At 33.3% G+C, this 19,754-nt stretch overlaps 1 protein-coding gene across 9 annotated transcripts in view; it reads right to left on the bottom strand.

Annotated features, from left to right (window-relative positions):
- Positions 1–19,754, bottom strand: part of CEP128 (centrosomal protein 128) — a 214,644-nt gene that overhangs the window by 156,902 nt on the left and 37,988 nt on the right. For 4 of the 9 annotated variants that reach the window (XR_008431387.1, XR_008431386.1, XM_053945258.1 and 1 more), the window contains exons 15-19: positions 18,953–19,603; positions 15,207–15,371; positions 12,161–12,337; positions 10,534–10,593; positions 8,666–8,858 (exon numbers count right to left, since the gene is read on the bottom strand). Coding sequence is in view for 6 of the 9 variants with exons in the window: in XM_053945258.1 (XP_053801233.1) it covers positions 8,666–8,858; positions 10,534–10,593; positions 12,161–12,337; positions 15,207–15,371; positions 18,953–19,603 (1,246 nt within the window). In the remaining 3 variants the exon portion in view is untranslated. Of the gene's footprint in view, positions 1–4,517; positions 4,769–5,386; positions 5,461–5,963; positions 6,136–8,149; positions 8,487–8,665; positions 8,859–10,533; positions 10,594–12,143; positions 12,338–15,206; positions 15,372–18,952; positions 19,604–19,754 lie in introns of those variants that run through there. The other 5 variants (XR_008431388.1, XM_053945262.1, XM_053945261.1 and 2 more) reach the window with 5 other exon arrangements.

The following is a 19,754-nucleotide window of genomic DNA, read 5'->3' as shown; positions in this document are numbered from 1 at the left end:
ATGCAACTGAATGGCCCACATAATCATACCATTGATTCTCAATTACAGTAAGGATGGAAATTTTCATAATTTAGTAGTAATAACACTGTCTTTATTGTAAATAATTCTTTAGAAATCAAAATTCCTTCCAGATAACACACAAAATCTGTTGCTTACAGCAAGACTACAAAATACTTACTTTAATCAAATTATTTTAGAAGTCACACACTGAAGTGTTTTAAGATCAGATCAAAATAGGAGTTGCAGTGTACTGTAAACACATAAGATTTTAAAATATAATCATTTTTAAATGGTCAAAGAAGAAATCTTAGAAGGCTTTCAGTTTTTATTCCCCTCATTACACAATCTTCCCACAATATCAGAAGCCAGCCTGAAGATGTTATACTATATACATATTGTATATAACATATATATATTGGAAATTATTTGTAGTATTTTTTTATTTTCAAATTTGAGATGTTTTTGTAACAAGTTAGAAACATTCCAACTTTAAAGTTCAGATCTTATCCTACCTACTGTTGTTTATTTTCTCTGTTTCACTGTAATACATGAATAGTCCATGGTACAAACTCATGAAACAAGTCTGTGTAGATATGTCTCATTGACCAAGAATGAAATATTAATATTTCTCCAGCTTTTAAGAGAATAAGCATGTATATAGTAGAATATTCACATTCCACTCTTACATAAGAAGACACTCTTAATAAAACATAGCCCAGCATACTTATAATCCTTTTAATACACTTGAGAAACATCAGCTCAACATTCCCAACAGCTTGGAGAAGAAAGTCCCTACTTCCCCAGGGAAGAAGGATGGCATGAAGCTATGCAAAACAAATTTCCTCCCAAGTTCCATGACTCATGGTTCATGTCTTGACAGAAGCAAGGCATCTGAAAAAGTTCTCTGCCAATTTAAATATGCTTCTGCTAAAAAATAAGCTGGTTTGTAATAGGCAATAAGAACTTGATAGGGAAAACTGTAAAATGCCAAACAGCCATAAGATCATTGCATTATATTCAATAGTGTCCTAACTTAATTCTGTCCTTTGAGCTCTTCCTTAATAAACATGTGCTCCATGGATTTTAAGCATGTTGCATTAGAACAAAATTATTTCACTAGGATTTCTTCATTTTATATAGTGTCTTGCAAGAAATGGTATACTGTCTGATCATTTGATTTCGCAAGTAGAAGCAGTTACAGAAACCTTCAAGCCTTATTTTCAGAAAATGCTGCTCCTAGAATTTCAGTCCACTGAATAAAGTAATGTTCTACAGCCAAGTCATCAAATATAATTAAAATCAGGAAGACAAAGTTTTTGTCCTGGCAGCTGAAGTACATACAATATTGATGCAGTATGTACATATGCATGAAGAACATACATATATATTTCAATGAATCTGTTTTCTTGGGTTTGCACTTTGTTTCTTTCTCTAGTGGTAGGCACCTCAATTCACCAGGTATACTAAAAAAAAAAAAAACCCAAACAAAAAAAAAAATCCAAAAAAAATCACAAGTGTTAGAATTGTGAAACAAAAAATAAGGTAAATTTTACATTTAAATGTTTTCCACTAAACACAAATTTACATACTAGAAATATATAATGTTGCACAAAGGTACTGCTCAAATACTTGAAAATAAGTATGGCAAGATGAACATGTAATTTAAAAAACAATTCTCAGATTAGAAAGGTGGTGTAGAATTAAGTAATTCAGCTAAGGAATAGGAGACTAAGCTTTATCTTCAGTTCTCTCTCTTTTTTTTTTTTTAATACATAACCAGGACCAAGCACATTCTCTCTGACTCAGATACTCTAACTGTTTAAGCAAATGAATATAACTTTACAGCAACAATATTTACTAACAGTGCTTAATAACCTGCAACTCAAGTCATTTAAACTAGGCAGAAGTATCCAAATCATACCCTTGACTATGTTATGACCTTATCCTAGAGATATAATAGATGTGGACAAGAAAAATACTGTGAAACTCTCTGCCCACTCTAAAGAAGATTCAGATATATGTACCCATTATTATGTGCCTGTAGTTTTTTTAAGAAACTACATACAGGAACCTGTAATTCAGTAAAAACAATTAGTAGCTTATTGTTCTAATCACTCATACTGTATGAACTGTATAGTTAATTTGGTTGTCTTGCTTGGCTCTAAAACATTTTTATGATTTTCCCCTTTAACTACAAAAGAGGTAAAGTATTTAAAAGTATCAATCATGGTTCCCATTTTCTTGAAAAAAAACACATGTTAGTTATAGACAGTTATTACCTTGAACATGCTGATCAGAGTAAATATTCAACCTAGGAATTTGTCATATTTAACCCACTACAAAAAAATGGACAAACAGCTTAAATATCACTTATTTAACTGATTCTTTATACAGAAAAATCCAAAACCAGCTAGACTTCCTTTTTTTTCAAGAATTCACTTAAAATGTGTATTCTGTAATTTAAATTATTTTGTTGTATACAGTCAGCATTAAGAATTACTTTTACTGATGACTGAAGCTCTTCTCAAAGTGAGGAATTTTTTGGTACTGACATAGCACTTAAACTTCAATTCTCCAAATACACCATATCATTAGGACTCACTTTAAGACAAAAAGGATCTTAGATATCATGTCAGCTGAAAGGATATAAAAGCTCTTAACATAGCAATGAACTACACTGAAAATCATATTCTATTACAGCCTGAAAAATTCTAGGCAAAACCATTACAACAAGCACTAATTTTGAAAGATATTGAATCTATGACATAGCAAGATGCAAGAATTTAAATACTTCTTTAATTAAAAAAAACTTTACTATACTAAATCTTAGATAGCATTTTTTTAATTTCTGTTCAAATTTCCAACATGATTCATCTGTATTTTAGACTAAGATGGCTTTGACCAAGGGAATAGGCACAACAGGAGAGGAACATAGAGCCCTTGGATCAGTTTTATTTCCTATAAGACAGCATATTATTAAATAAACTGACATCTTTTCAGATATTGAAGACTTTCTTCAGCATGTCATTGTTACCTAAAGAAGAATAAATGACAGCATGTTTCTGTTACATACTGCTCAGAAAAATATTGAATTCAAGACAAGTGTGGAAGTGCCTGTGTTGCTTGGGGTAGGGCTTTTTTGGTTGGGTTTTTTAAATCTAATAGCTGTAAAATGGTGATATCAGTTTGGTATAGAAACATAGTACACAACCTGAAAGCATGACAGCACCTTTCATATTAATTCAAGGAGTCCTGATAAAGTTGTACAGTTGATTACAAGATTCTCTTTATTATACAGTGTTAAATCAGTGCTAAGCTGTAATTGTGCTTATAAAGAGTCCAATTTCATTTCAACAGCTGTAAAAAAAAAACAAAAAATCCACTAGTTCATAGAACACCAGCTATTTTAGCTTGGTTTAAAGAAAGAAGTCATAATTCACAAAAGAAAGAAAAAATGAAAAAATTCATTTTAATTATTTAATATACACTGAATCCCCATCCCCCAGGTTTCTTTTGTTAATTCTGATTTAGTTTCTGATATGTGCAGGTAAACCAAGAAATAAATCTAATGAATATAATCTCTTACTTTTAATGAGCAGTACAAACTCACTAATTTAAATGACTCATGCTTTCCACACCAAAAAACTGTACATAAGTTTCAGATAATCATCTAAAGTATGTGATTCAGAAAGAAAAAAGAAATCAAAGGAAGTCTTAAAAACATCTTAGCTACAGTTTGATCCCATCTCTTACCTTCTCTTTTTTACAATGGCAGCCATATTTTTATGAGTGCATAAAAAGATAATGTCAAATGAAAATGGTTCCAGAAAAATACTAAATAATTACAGCAATGCATGTCCAGTCAGATATTTCCAGTTTTTCAATTTAAAAAATTCCACAGGGCAGGATTCCTAAATGATTTGGGTTTATTTCCATTCTTCTAAGACTCTGAACGCAGGTTCATTTTGGCAAAGTTTAAAATAACTTAGAAGTCCTCCCTCCTCCTTCCCCCATCACACTAAAAAAACCAAGCATTATTTAAAGGGCAAGAACACTATTAAGAAGAAATAAATTATTTTAATAGTAATGATATTTCAATCTTATGCATTTTGAAGCTCACTATGAAAACCAAGTACTATGAAGAGTTTCTCTGAAATCCTTCAGGTTCCTTCCAGTATGTATGCTTAAAAGAGTGTTCTCTCTAGTTGATGCTCCCATTCACTGTTGAATAAAAGATGACCTGAAAATACCTTGTGATGTTTCTTGTTGCCACAGAATGGACTCTTGTTCATACAAGGGCAATATCATGCAATATATAGAAAAAGAAATTTAATAAAAAAGAAAGAATCAAAGCTGAAAGGGCAGAATCAGGCTTAAAGTTGTCTTCAAAACAGCACATGTACTTTACTATTAAATGAAACATAATAGGTCATAATAGAAAGATTTTAAACTGTTTTGATTTTCACTAGTTCCCAATCTCATATTTTTACTCAGTTCAATAGCAGAGATTGCTCAGTGTCAGTGTATTTACACTCAATGTACTATACTGTTTCTTATTTAAATTTTTACTCTTTCTGCTTTAGTGTTCCTGACTCAAACAAAAATTGGACTTCCTGACTTTAAGATAGAAAAAAACAGACATTTAATTTGACAGATTAGGTTTTGTCAGAGCAAAGTTTTACGTATATTTTCAATCTACTTTAATATACCAGGCTCTTTTGGGTTTACATTATCCACAGCAGTTGAATAACAGATAATCTGACTGGACCTAAGAGAAAAAAATGAAATTAAAATAAACTGATGTCTTGCTTCAGGAAGCACTTACCAAAATCATTGTAAAATTTTACTTGTTTGAAGTGATGAAACTAGAGGTAACTGTATGATTCATAGAGTTGACACCATCAGTAAAACCAGCTAAAATGTAAGTCTTTGAAACTTTGATTTTTTTATCCTCTAATCTAAGACAATGCACAATGATAAATGCATGAGTGATAAACTTAATGCATAAAGAAAAACCACACACTTGCCCAGTACAGTTTTGTGCTTGTGATAAAAGCACCTAACATTAGTCTGTCACAGCTCATGACTACAGCTGTTACCTTCCTAAGCTTTACTTAGCAGTATAGGCATATATGTTATCCCTATATAACAGATTCTAAATATGCAATAATTCAAATGTGATTGTAAAGCATTATTTCAGTAGACACTGAGAATTGGTAAGGAGCACGTCCTCCATCACCTGGGACTTCATGTAAAACAGTATTTGCAGAATATTTTGAGATAAATTAAATCAGTCTTGAAAATGCAAGCAATGCACCTCCTCTTCTTACATCACTACAACCATACTAACATTGTTTCATTTAAAAGAAAACAGATATCATCTTACCAAATATGTCGGGTCTTATTTTGCTAAACATTTATTTGTTGACTGTATCTTCTCTGAAGTAGCAATATATTATCCTGAAACAACAGAACTGTGCAGACTTCATGCCCACCACTATATAACGTATTACGTCTAACTTATATACATGTCAGTATATTCCAAGATTTTCTTGGAAAGGCAATTAAAGTAAATCTGAGTTTATAAAACCATTGGTCCACTCAGGATCAAATAAAGACTTTCACTGATTTTTCAGACTACACAGTCTGGCTAGATCATATAGAAATACAATAAGTGAAAGAAATTTGTGCTAGGTCTTGGGTACAATTGCTGACAATGGCATTAAAAAAATAATAAAAATAAAATTCTTGTTACCTAAACTAATTTTTAAATTGTTCTTAAGAACACCATGGCATGCTCAGTGATTCCAGAACGCAAATTAAATTCTTAGTTAAGAAACTGGAACATATGTATTTTATTTCCTCAGACCTTTGTCTATTTTGTTAACATATTGATTGCCTAGTGCAATACATTTGATTGTAAGACCAAAATCAGTCCAAGATGAAATATGGAATCCAAGCTGTTACTGAAATATCCCATTGTGTAGCATGCTAGATAAATACCTTGCTAAGTGGTGAACTGCATCCAAAGTACCAAACTGCAAACTTGATATCAGAAGTCACATCTTCTTCAGTTCTTCTGTATTTATGAATATTGCTAGACTTCTGAATTTCTAAACTCTCCATCATTATACTCTTATGAAGAATGGAAAACAAACATAGCTGATCTTGAAGCAGCACCAGGTAACTATGAAACTTCTGCTACTCTGTAAACAATCCTGAAACTCTGTGCTTCACAACTGTACTTTATTTCATTCTCTATTCTCTCATGATGAATCTCTATGTTAGCTTACTTGTATTTGTCAGGATTATACCAGAGGGACAGCCAGTTTATGGCATCACAGGAACCACTGTGACAATGTTAACACTTCTACAGAGATTCATAACAAGGTTTCAAAAGCCTACAATATCCTAGGTATTTACAAATGCATTGGTAAAGGGAAAAGACAAAAAAAATACATAGAAGTTTTAGTAGAACCTATTTAAGCTAAAATTTCCTTAAACATGTTCATCAACAAAGCAATTTAAATACTTATGCCACCTACTTTTGATATGTCCAGTATAAATCTCTATTTTTATTCTTTCTCCTCAAAAAACCCCATGAGTAAACTACATTATCAGATCCACAGAAAGTAAATTAACAAATTAATTTCTTGAGAAAACAATTTCTCTGTCTCATTTTCATAAGTTTTGATTTATGTGAACTTAAATTAACAGAGTATTTTCAAACAATATCAGGTACTCAGACAAGTGGTTTGTGTCAGTGGGGACAGCCAACCACACACATGCATACTCATGGTTATTCACAGAATCTGATAAAATGCTCCACCTAAAATCTGCATCATTGCAGCATAAAATATTTTCAGCCATTTGATCAAATTTGACTAAATACCAATTTTATTTTGCAATACCTTAAAGGTTACTTTAGCATTAAAAAAAAAAGTGAAGGGCTTTTTTATCAATTAAATACCTTCTGCCTTCATTTGCTTTATTCCTGCACCTGGGATTTGCCCATAATTCCCTTACTGGGTGCCTTAGTATTGTGTAAACACTTCCATTTTTTATGTTTAAGTAAGAAAAGCCAACCAGCATTCTGAATCCTTAATTTAAATTTTTTATCATTTTGATGGATTGCTTTCTCCTATTGGCTTAACATCTTTTTTATGCTTTTAGCTCTGTTTTCTTTTTTCCCTCTGGGAAAGTAGCTTTTCTAATTTTCATGTTCAAGTCCATTAACCATTAAACTATTTACATGTTGACATTCTTGTATTACTTGTACCATAATGAAGACTGGGCTTTTCATTCAATATGTAAGAGTATTTATTCAAGATATAAAAATGGTCAGACTTTGTCTTGCACAGTTTTTTTAATAAAAACCCCTTTTTAAACATTTAAATATATCCCTTGGTGAATGACTACTTAAAACTCAGATTAACAGATATACATTTTATTACTTCTGTACCTTCTACAACTTCTACAAAATAACTGATTTGGTATACTGAAGGTCATAATTTTCAAATTAAAAAGAAAAATCTAAATTGACATGACTGTAAAACAAACCAATTAAATTCATGTGGAGATTGTACATCTATTATTCTTGCATACATTGTCACATGCACTGTCATTACATCCACATGTCAAAAAAAGATAGAAATAAAGTAAAAAAAAAACCCCAAGTGACATACAGTATCACTGCTCACCACCAAACAATGCCCAGCCCCTTCTCCATCTGTGATTGGCTCCTCCCAAAAAACTCTCCTGTGTTTGTGCACTGGGAATAATATTCTAATACATGGAATATCCCTTTGCCAGCTCCCCTGGCCTGGCCATGCTCCCTTGCAGCTATTTGTGCACCATCTCACTATTAGAGCATGGAAAACTGAAAAGTCCTTGAGACTTAGGGTGTAACAACTAAATCATGAGTGTGTTTTCAACATTACTATCCATATTAAATCCTAAACACAGCATGTTTCAGCTACTATGAAGAGAATTAACTTTGTTCTTGCCAAAACCAAGTAGTTTTGCTTTTTGCTGCAATTGACAAAACATTTTCCATAAGTCAACTACTAGAAGCTGTAAATACACTTACTAAAAGTTTACTCTTATCTGAATCAACATCAATCAGCACAAAGTGACAACGAACAAAATAATGAAAGAGAATACTTATTCTGCCCAGTTATATCAGTATGGAGTCCTAAATAAAGGCTGGAACAAGATTTCTGAAGAAACTCTAAAGGTGACACCTGTCTTCCAAAACAGAGGGAACAGAATACAATGAAAGATCGTACCATGACTCTGTGAGCTGTGCAATAGCAGTCTAAATCAGACTGCCTCAGACTCTTGTATAATCCCTTTTTGCCCAGGTCGTGCAATGTCCCAGATGGTACAGCTGGGAAATAATTTCTATATCCACTGTGCATGATGTAAACTCATGTGTTACTCAGCCATTGTGTTGGTCTGAAACGTGGCTGAAACGTGGCATTTGCCTTTTTTGTTAGCAAGGGAAAACAAAAAAAACCACAAACAAAACATTATTCTTGGTTAGCACTAGCCCACTGCAGTCTGAAATAACTAGTTGATAAATGAATGTGCCATAGAAATTATAATTAATAGAATTTTAAATTCTTTATCCCTTTTATTAACAAAAATGGTATCAGTAACATACCTCTTTTTTCTCTGTGAACTTCTTCCAGAAGTTTTTCTTGGCTTTTTATCTGTTTAAAGAGAGACTGATGTTCAGTCTCCTTTATCTGTGTTAAGTGCTTGAGCTGTTCTCGGCTCTGCAGCAAGTAGCATCGTAGCTTTTTTTCCTTACTTTCTCTTTCCTTTACCTCCTCACACAGCCACTGAAGCTTAGTCTACATTTAAAACAAAAGGTACAATAGAAAGTAAAGAATTCTAATAAAAATAACAGGACATAAATGTTCATTGACCAAATTATATTTGGAGTCACAGATTACTCATTTGTAGCTATCTGAAAAATAATAATAGAGGGTATTCAGATATATTAAGAGAACATAAGTTGATTTTCAAGAGACCAAAAAGACATATTTTGCTTGATAATTATATGTGAAAAGTGACTTTCTTTAATATTATTTTATTGATTTTAAATCAGAAGCATGTATTTGCTAGGGTAGATATAGAAATTCACATTGAATTAATGCACACATAGACACCAAGAGATAGGCCTTCCTTTCAGAGTACCTTTTTCTCTCTATTTTATGTTGGCAGAATTTAAAAATATTTCCCCTCTCTAAAAAAATGACATCAATCCTTTCTAGTCAGCAAAAGTCAGTATTTAAGGTTCACTCAGAGGAGAAAAAGATCGCATCGATAAGGTTGTGATCAATTTAGTAAATCTAGAAGATTAAAAATAGAATATGATATGGAAACTTTCATACAGTCTATTTAAAAACAAAAGAAAATAAAAGTGGCATTTTAAGCAGTCATTCATTCTAAACTTCCCTCTAGCAGCTAAATTAGGTTTGCAAAGTATTATTAGGTGCTCTTTGAAAATTCTTTTTAATAATATGCCAGTGTCACTTTTTCAAATGAAGAAAATACTTCCTCCATAACATTTCTCCTTTGATTCCAATCTTATCTCTGTTATCTATAGTGGAAGACTTTCTTGGTCTACAAGTCTTACACAGACCACACACCATGAATAACCTTCTCTTATATGCAAACATTTGCAATGTTTTTTCCTTAAGTCAATTCTCCTGTGGCTTTGACCCTTCTACATGAAGCAAAACCACCAGTTGTCTTCCCCAGTTTGCGATCTATTTTGATAATGAGAAATTTATTTCTTTTAAAAGATACTGGGTAAGAAGTGTGCTCTGTGTGTGAGCTGAGGGAACTGGAGGAAAGCTGCAAAACGAAAGGCAAGATTTATGAGTTACAGTCATCACCTTGAAGATGTTCTCAAGCAAGTGTGCCCCCACATTATAGGATTTGAAAGCTTCAATGGGGAAAGAAGAAAATAATTCATTTTTCAATAATCCAATCTAATATATTTTAGATTGAATAAATATCAGCCTTATTTAAAATAATATATAGCCTTGTGATAATGCTGTAAGAGAAACTTAACCTGCTGACAGCATTCTTATGCTTTACTTGTCTGAAAAAACTTGAACTAGATCTAAAGGCTATCACTGCTCTTACTTCAATGCCTTTTTTTTGTGAAAATAATATTGCTATTTATTTTGCTATAGTGATGGTTATTTCTTGTTGATAGAAGTATTTTGAAAATTATTCTATCAGTTGAAATAACAGTCTGGAAATATCAGAATAATTGCCAAAGGAATGCTTTTGTATTTTTCCTTTTACCCTTGAAGTGCCATTTTAAACGGACATTCTACTAAATCAGATCCATCTATTCACAGACTCACCTTCTCACTCAACTGTTAGTGCTGAAAAGGACCTTAAGGATCATCTAGTTCCAACCCCCTGACACGTGTAGTGACACCTCCCACTACACCATCAAATGCTGATTATTAGCTTACTCAGTAAAACTTCAGGAGGTTTGCCTATTACCTTTGTTTCTGCTAACCAGCGATGAGGATCGTTCAGTACTGTTGGTGTAAGGGATATTGCCTATGAATAAGCAGGTGACAAAGAAACAGACATAAAATGGGCATTAGGCATAGAAGGAAGAAAGTCTTTTCTGCTTACTGGAAATTCATCAGAGAAATACACTTCTTATCAAGGAAGATTAAGCCTAGTGCTTGACTTCTCTCAATACAAATATTTATCCATCAAATTCCTCCTGCTTACCCAAGTTGCAGCAGCAACTTCTTGAAGTAAAGTGTGAAACTTTTTAGAAACCTTAACAATACCTGAAGTACTGGGCAGAAGAACAACATTATAAAGGAAGATTCTTACCTTTAAAAAAAAAAAAACATACCAGGACCACAAAACTAACTTTTTTTCCACATTAACTGTCTAGTCAAAAATTCACATTCAGAACTGGTTTAAGTTGGCCAGTGATAAAAAACCAAAGAGAATTGTATAAACAGGGATCTTCAAAACCTTATCCAGAAACCACAACATCTTCACAAGGTGAGGAACAAGTCCAAGAAGGCATGGCTCAATGATCAAAAATCTGGCAACTACAGCAGATTATAAAAGTTAATAATAAAAAAAAGACCTATCTGTAAGGATACAGAGAAGAAAGCTTGTTTGTCAAATGCATTTTCTTAGAATTCTCATCTAGTTTTGCGCTGCAACACCCCAACTCCATGTGCAAGTGGAGAAATGGTGTCAGTCATGAAAAAAAATCTATTTCCAAAGCAGCCCAGCCCACTCAAATGACCAGGAGCTACAAAGTATTCTCTGTTTAAACAGCAAGACAAAAAAAAAAAAAAAGGTAATCTGAGTGTACTCTGGGTTGTAGCTAAGGCTAAAAAGCCACTAGGTCAAGCACTTGTAAGTGTGGCGACAAGCTGCGTCAAACAGTCCGTTCTCTTTATTCTCAGAAATGTACAATGTTGATTTAAGAGGATCAGTCACGTAGAATCATATGGAGGGGGAAAAGTGGTTTCTGTACCTGGCAAGCAAATGAGAATGCTCAGAAGAAAAGCTACAGGGAGACAGGGGTTGCAGGAGAAGTAGTAAAATAGCAAAAAAAAGTTAGAGCAAGCTAAATGGTTTCCTGAAAATCTGAGTCTGAGTTTTCTGTCTGCAAGAACCTGCTCCTCAAAAGAGGAAGTTATAAACCCTTTTCACTTTCAGTATTCATTCTCTACGTAAAAAACAAAGCACCCAAGTGATTTTTTAACAAAAAAAAAATTCTCTTTTCTCCCATTTTTAAAAGCATTTTAGGTCCTTCTTAAGGATTTCCCAATTCTAGGAACATCGCCTAAGAAAACCTATCTCAAAATTTTGGCTAATAAAATGTCCTTGGTCCTTTCACACAAGCAAAAGGAGAACTGTTCCTCAAAAACAGAAAAAAAAAAAAGAAAGCAGAACCAATTAATGCACGGACAGTCCTTCATAGTATCCCATTCTAATACATAGCAATGTCCCTCTGTACCAGCTAAAGAGCCATAATTCTATTAGAATGATTGTCTGTGCAACAGTGAAAACAATGCATACAAGTTCCACTACAAACTTTCATCAAGAAAAGAACAAAACCTGCAGCATACTTAAAACTTAGAATTACTTTGAATTTCTCCATGGAGTCTCGAGAAAAAATTTCACAAGCAGCATCAATTTCACTTCCTATCATGGAGAGGATGGATTGCTGTTCCATTTCTAATTGACGCAGCTGATCTTTAAACTGCAGTCTGGCCTCACTCATCTTTCTCAAATTATCTTCTTCATTGCTGATCTGCTTTTCCTGGAATGAAAAAGGTAAAACAAAACAAACACATTAATAATTTATGTCATCAGCCATGTATCATTCAATCTTATAATCAGACCATACTCAGTCATGCTAAGTTCAACTCCTTGCCATGGAAAAATAATACCTTCTAATAGCACTTGTAAGTTCCTCCCTTGGTTCTCCTTATTATCCAGCAAACCAGTTATGAAGAAACTGCTACCAAATCCAAATCCAACAATCATAAAGCCTATTTTCAAAGTCAAAAATAGGTGTTCTATTACAAATCTCCTCATGAGTAGAAAAAGAGCCGAGTGTAAATACTCCCATTATTATCTTTTGCCCTGAATCTGTTCTAGGCATCTAATCTCTATCATCAGAAAAGAGATCCCAGAAGGAAAATTTTATTGGAAGTCAGTGTGCCCTCAAAGGAAAACTACACGAAGAATATCTCACAGGAGAGTGAGTGGCACTGAAGAAAGTATTTTATGTTATCAGCTAATATCAGAAAGTTGATTTAATACGTTACATATGGTTTTAAAATTCAGATTGCCTTCTTTTGTATCTATGATAGAGCCACCATAAAACCAAACAAAACTGCTGCTAGGTTACACAAAATACTGAATTATGCATCATAAATAATATAGAAAAACCTATCCTGTGAGAATAAATGCAATTGAAACACACCTGTCTGGTGCTGAGATCAGGAGGATCTAATGCAGCAAAGGGCAAACACTTTAACAGGCAAATTCCAATGTGTGCGAGTTGCACCAAGAACGGTGAGAACAGCAAGGATTTCAAAAATTTATTAATTGTGGACCTCCACAATGAAAAGGTACAATTGTTTGAAGCCTATTTGCTGGAAATCTTCATACACTGCTCTTATGAGACACCAGTGCGGAGCTAGGTGATGTCTAACACCCAAGTTCCATGAATGGGATATATATGGAATCATAAAATAATTTATGTTGGAAAAGAACTCAGTTATCATAGAGTCCAACTAAAAACCCCATACTGCCAAGTCCACCACTAAACCATATCCCTGAACACCACATGTGCACGTCTTTTGAACACCTCCAGGGGTGGTGACTCAAACACTTCCCTAACAGCCTGTTCCAATGCATGAATAAATTTTTCCTAATATCCAATCTAAATCACCCCAGACACAGCTTAAGGCTATTTGATCTTATTCTATCACTTCCTAATTGGGAGACAAGACCAACATCCACTTTGATACCTCCTTTCTGAAGGCTGTATCATATATAAGTATAGGTGTTTAGTTCTACTAGCAAAACAGGTGTTTTTAATGTAGGTGGCCTACAAATGTGAAACAGCAATACTTGATAAGCAGTCTGATTTTTTCACTTAATTAATACAAAAATACTTGGGACAGTAGTTATTTCAAACTTAAGAAATTATAAGATTTTTTAACATGGACAGGTTTGAGTATTTCTATACTATAAAGATGGGAGTTGAAATAACAGTTTTGACCTAGAGTAGTATTCTGAAAGCAATAAGATTGCACTGTATATATTTCCAGCATCTGTATTGTTATCTCACTATTCACTGAATGCAGTCTATCACATGTCAAAGTTCATTCCCACAGACCATAACTAAAACAGAACACATAACTTTATTTTTTTATTTCTTATTTGCTTGATTTTCTGAATATGCCAAGATTCCTTATCATTCCACATCCAGAGCCTACAGGATAAAAGAAGTCATTAATGACTCAGAAGTGCAAAGAAGGAAAAAGAAAGAAACCAACCATTTTACCATTATGCTCTGCTCCTTCACCGTTCATGAAAAAAAAATCTAAGCTAGCTGTAATACCTATGCCTCTTTTAATTAGTATTTGCATTAAGGACAGAATATTAAAAGTGTAAAAAGCATGGAAAAAAAAAAGAAAGTACTCTGTAACACAGTAAGGTTTTTGCTGTGTTGCCACAATTGTATGCTAGTATGAGATTTATCAAGAGGTAGAATTATTTCCCCCACCCTAACATCCCTTTTGACAACCCACAAAACCAAAATAGCACATATTCTCTTAAGTTAACCATTAATGCAAGCTAATAGAAGTCTCCATCTACCGTTACCTTCAAAAGTTGAGATCACAGGGTTGCATGCTTAAAACCTTCTCTGATCTTTTTCAATTTAGACATAAAAGATGATTTCGATGTAAAAAGAATGTCTTCCCAATATTAGGTAAGGTTGGAGCTAATGCAGAACAGACTACAGAAGCCCATGTACACCCCTATAAACACATTTTCTTAATAATAGATATTACACAACTAAAATGCCAACATAGAAAAAACACATTTTTGAATTTTCATTTCAAATATTTTTTACTAGTCTGACAAGTTGAGCTTTTAAACCACTTCCTGATAGTTTAGCAAGCTAAAGAAATGCCAGATTTAACATTTTCCTAACTCTATACTATAAAAGAAAACTTCAAAAAACCAAAAATCCTCCACCTCAATATTAGTTAGAATTTCTTTTACTATGCTTACATTGCATATCTACATCAAATTATCTCTAAATTATTCATAGCTCCACTGCATCTTGAAAAAAAATATGAAGAAAACTAGAAGTGGCTGATTAAACATTTGTTAGTTACCTATATTAGAGATCAGGCAAGCAACAGGATTTGTATTTATAGTCCTAAATATTAGCAAATCTTTGAAGGGATATAGTTCATAATCCAGCCAAGGCATTTTTGTCTTCTTTCATTCATAAAGAAACCATGTACTATGGCATGACTGGGTGTATTCTTTAATACATACATGCTGGGGTTTTTTAGGTTTACCATCTATTTCTATAATCCATCATTTATTTTAGGTAGTTATCAGCAGAGAAACAAATCATGGTTAAAATCAGTTAATTTTACCTTTTTCTCCAGTTCTTGTTTTACAAACTCACATTTCCGTTTTAGTTTTATATTTTCTTCCTCATTTTGGATTAATTCTTCTGTCAATTTATCACTCTCAACTTTTATTTTTTCCAGTTGTCGACACTGAGCCTTGGTTATGTTTTTCTCTTCTAAAAGTTCCATCTAATGGTAAAGGGAAAAAAGATTACGAAGTCACTGTATGGGTTATTTTAAAACACACCTAAACTCTAAAGTTTTATATCAGTGGAACGCTATTGCCAAATGATAAACATAAAAAATTAAGTTCTACTAAGTGCAATTACTTATGTGAACATGGAAAAATGCATCACAGAACCACACAGTGTTTTAAAGCAGAAAAATAGAAGTCTCAGGTTCTTCATTTCAGCTCTGCTACACTCATCAGCTTACATCATCCTGAGAAGCCTAGTATTTATGCAGCTTTTCCATTACTAAAATAATTTGGAATCAGAATGTCTAAAATTCATTTAATTTCAGGAACTAATGCTAAATTTATATCTGCAAGGAAACAACAGCAAAGATTTAGTATTTTTAAGTTCTAGATTTGTGTGGGTTTACTGCTATTTGTACAATTAATGCTACTGATGAAACTTTGCAGAGAAAAATGAAGAAAAAATATAAGGATCTAGAAAGCCCCAAAACAATGAGTATATAATGTATATTTGTTTCCAGTGAAAAAAAAATTGCTGGAAATTATTACGAAAATGAAGGAGTTGAGAAATGCTCTACAATATTTAGAAAACTTAAAAAAATGCAAGAAGCAAATTAACACACACATTCCTCAAAACCAGTTTCTTATTAGATGAAGTGTGGGATGCAGTTAAACACAAAAATAAACTTGTGAAGTAAATTTCTTTCTAAGGAAAAGCAAAAATTCTATTTCCCAATTACACTATAAATATAACTTCTATGAGGAAGAAGGGTAAGGAGAGAAGTTTTATTAATTAATTTAGACACTAGATCTAGACACTAATTTAGACACTAAACAGATTACAAAAACTCTTCCAAAGGACAATTTCAGAAAAATCTTTGGCATCTACAGTCTACAAAGACAAGCCTGCAATGCCCAGAACATTTTCTATGAGTATGCTTATAGAAATCAACTTTTCAGTTCCTACTAAACGTAATTGCATTATAATATCTATGCAGATGGAGTCAATCCAAGAAAAAAATCCCTCACCTATATTACCCTTGATATAGAGAAGAGAAAGTTAATACTTATTAATTTCCAGTATGGATAAGGTAGATATGACTATAATTTAATTCATCTTTATTGGACCCAATTTCAACACTTAATAATCTTCAGGAAAAAATGGATAGCGCAATTGGAAAATGTATAGAAAACAATTTTAAAAGAAATATACACATAAACACAATTTACTATGTATAAATACATATCTCTATATAAGCTTAGATTAAAGATTAATACTTCAAAGACTTCCATACTGTCAGGCAGCAGGAAATTTTGTATGTCATCATTCTAAGAAAGCAAGCATGTTTTTAAAGAAAATGAGGGTATGTATTAAAATTAGGCGACAGATCCAGAGTTTCTGAGCACAAAGCCAAATGGGGATCCCTAAGCAAACCACTTGAATTCCTATGCCTAGTGTATCAATCCTTTTAAATACCAAATAAGACATCATAGAGGCATTGGTTGGGAATCATTTAGGATGTTCTAGCAGAAACCAAATTAAAAGTTTAAGCATCAGAATAGAGTACCATAGAGGAGGCAAGAGAGGAAAGAACAACTAAAATTGAAAGTCACTTCTTTTTACACTCTATGCAGAAGTTGTTCTCTAAACACAGGACTCTCTACCCTTGATTTCCTGGAAGTAACTCATAAATGCATCCTCTTTTATGTTTAAGGCCTTGGATTCTACAAATATATTAAATTTCCCTTCAATCCTCAAGTCTCTCTCAACCGACCTTTATTTTTAAAGCTTTAACTATTGTTGGACAGGATATGTATATTCCTTTCCAAAAACAGTTATAAAGGTTGGACACAGCTGAGGCATAAATAAGGTCAATTATTACTATAACAGTAAAAGACAGCTGGTTGCTAGACACAAAATCTTAGTGCCTTGAAAAAAAAAAAAAGTTAAAAAACCCCAACTTTTTTTCTGTTGAATTTCCCTAAACACTACTCTAACACCAAAAATACTTAAAAAAAAAAAAGAAAAAAAAAAAAGGTAAAATGTATGAAATGTATGTTAAGATTACCTTACTTTGGAAGAAAAGTATGTCCATAAAATTGAAATCCAAATGCAATGTAATGATGAGTTCAGACAAAAAGTAACCAAAACACCTGCAGGATGACATGTTCTCATCAGATCTTCCTAGAGATGCATATGATTTTCTATTTTGTTTCATTTACATTCTCTCAATCAAGAGAATCTTGTGCATTATCATTTTGTATACTTCTAAAAAATTTGTCTACCCTAATTATCTTAGAAAATCCATCTTCCTCAAATCTTCTGCTCTTAAAAAATATATGTCAATTTAGGATTCTGGGGAAGTCATGGAATTGTAAATGAAAGTGAATTTTTCAAATACTCTGTTTAGGTTCAACAATCAGTAAAAATAAAAAGGTCCTAACTGTAGGATTTGCTGTTTCATGGAAAAACACAGTTACGATCAACTTATTTTTTCTTATTAGCATCCAGAATACACTTTCCTTCTCTCTACTTCATATCAACTGTACACTCTTAATTTCAGTGTCATTGCCAAAGAAAAACCACTTTTAGACAGACCACTTAAATAATGATATACACACTAAAAATTAAGTCTCCAATGTTAAGTACTGCTGTCAAAATATTTGATTTTAATGATCCTTCTACTAACAACCACCTAGGGGTTTTTTTATTGCTATCTTCACTTAAAAGTTTCTATGTTACCAACTGCTTAAGAATTATTATCAAGTCACAAATGATACATTACATAATTAAACACTAGTCCCAATGCACATCCCTGAGAGACGCCACCCATCATTGTTGTACATCAGGACTTCATCTGGACTCTGAGCCACTGACCACAACCCTCTGAACATGACCATTCAGCCAATTTATTATCTATCTAACATTCCACCTCAAATCCATCTCTTTCCAATTTAGAGAGAAGGATGTTGTGGGGCACTGTGTCAAACACTTTACAGAAGGCCAAATAAATGACATCTGTAGCCCTTCCCCTGTCCCCCGTAGTCACTCCATCAGAGAAGGCCACTGAGTTGGTCAGACAGGACTTGCCCTTGGTAAAGCTGTGCTGGCCATCCCAAATCACCTCCCTGTCCTCCCTGTGGCTTATAAAAGGTTTTGTTCCATGATCTTTCCAGGAAGAGAGAAGGCTGACAGGTCAGTAGCTCCCAGAGACCTCCTTTCTACCTTTTTAAAATATGGTGCCCTGGGGTGACTGTATGGTACAATGCTTCCCCCTTTCCAGTCACCTGGGACTTCACCTGCCTGCCATATTAAAACATTACAGCATCATACATTTCCTTTTATTTTGATCATATCTATTTTACTATTTTTAAACTAAGATTTTGATCTAAAACGGGTACTATAACATTTTTACCCTGAACTTTAAACTTTTACAATGGCCTGCAATAATATGTGTGTTAAGTGCTTTAAAGCCCAAGCTTTATTACCTTCATCATTCAATGGCAGGGGCTGTGTGTGGGGTGTGTGGGAGGAGGGGGGAAGTCTGACATTGGAATTCTTCACAATAAGTACCTTTAGCATTCTAATCTGAGCCTCTGCATTATCTTTTTCTTGTTTAAGGAGTTTCGTGAGTTCTTGAACATTTTGTTCATGTTTCATTTTCACATTTTGTAACTCTGATCTAAGATCTGCCAACTCCTGTTGGTGAGTTTCTCTTTCCATCTTCAGCTGCCTGTTAGCTGAAATCATCTCTTCATTACTAGATTCCTGCTGTTTCTGGAGGTCTGAGACGCTCTTAAGTAATTCCTTTTTGGCTTTCTCCTCTTCTGCAATTCTGTTTGTTAGTTCCACACGTACAGCGCTTAAATTTTTTACATCTGCTTGCATTTCTAGGAGTCGTTCTTGGTCTTTTTTATGAAACAAGTTAATAGTTGCAAGTTCTGTCTTCAAGTGTTCCTTCTCAGCTTCCATTTGATTTTGTAGAAAGATTTGCTTTTTCAACTCATTCTCCAATTTTTTTACAGTACCTTGAACTTCTTTGATCTCTTCTTCAAGAGATACCTGGTGTGACTCCATTTCATTCAGTTTTACCTCTTTACAGTGGAGGAGTTCTTCCTGCTGGGCTCTCTTCGTAAGCACATCATTCAGCTCTTTCCGCAGGTTTTCTATTTGGTTTATGGCTGAGAGAAGCTGACTTTTGAGATCATCTTTTTCTTTAAGGGCCTAGGAAAGAAAAAAAAGAATCCATTCTAATCTAAAGTAATTAAAGACAATTGTTGGAAGGATGTCCTTAGACATCAGGAATGCCTATGGAACAATTAACATATGTATGTGAAAATATAAAAGTTTTGCTTGCTACAAATACAGTTCAAAT

This window comes from Vidua chalybeata, chromosome 6, assembly GCF_026979565.1.
Source record: "Vidua chalybeata isolate OUT-0048 chromosome 6, bVidCha1 merged haplotype, whole genome shotgun sequence".
Taxonomy (NCBI): domain Eukaryota; kingdom Metazoa; phylum Chordata; class Aves; order Passeriformes; family Viduidae; genus Vidua; species Vidua chalybeata.
The sequence above is the reverse complement of the archived record's forward strand: the minus strand, read 5'-3'. Positions and strand labels throughout refer to the sequence as shown.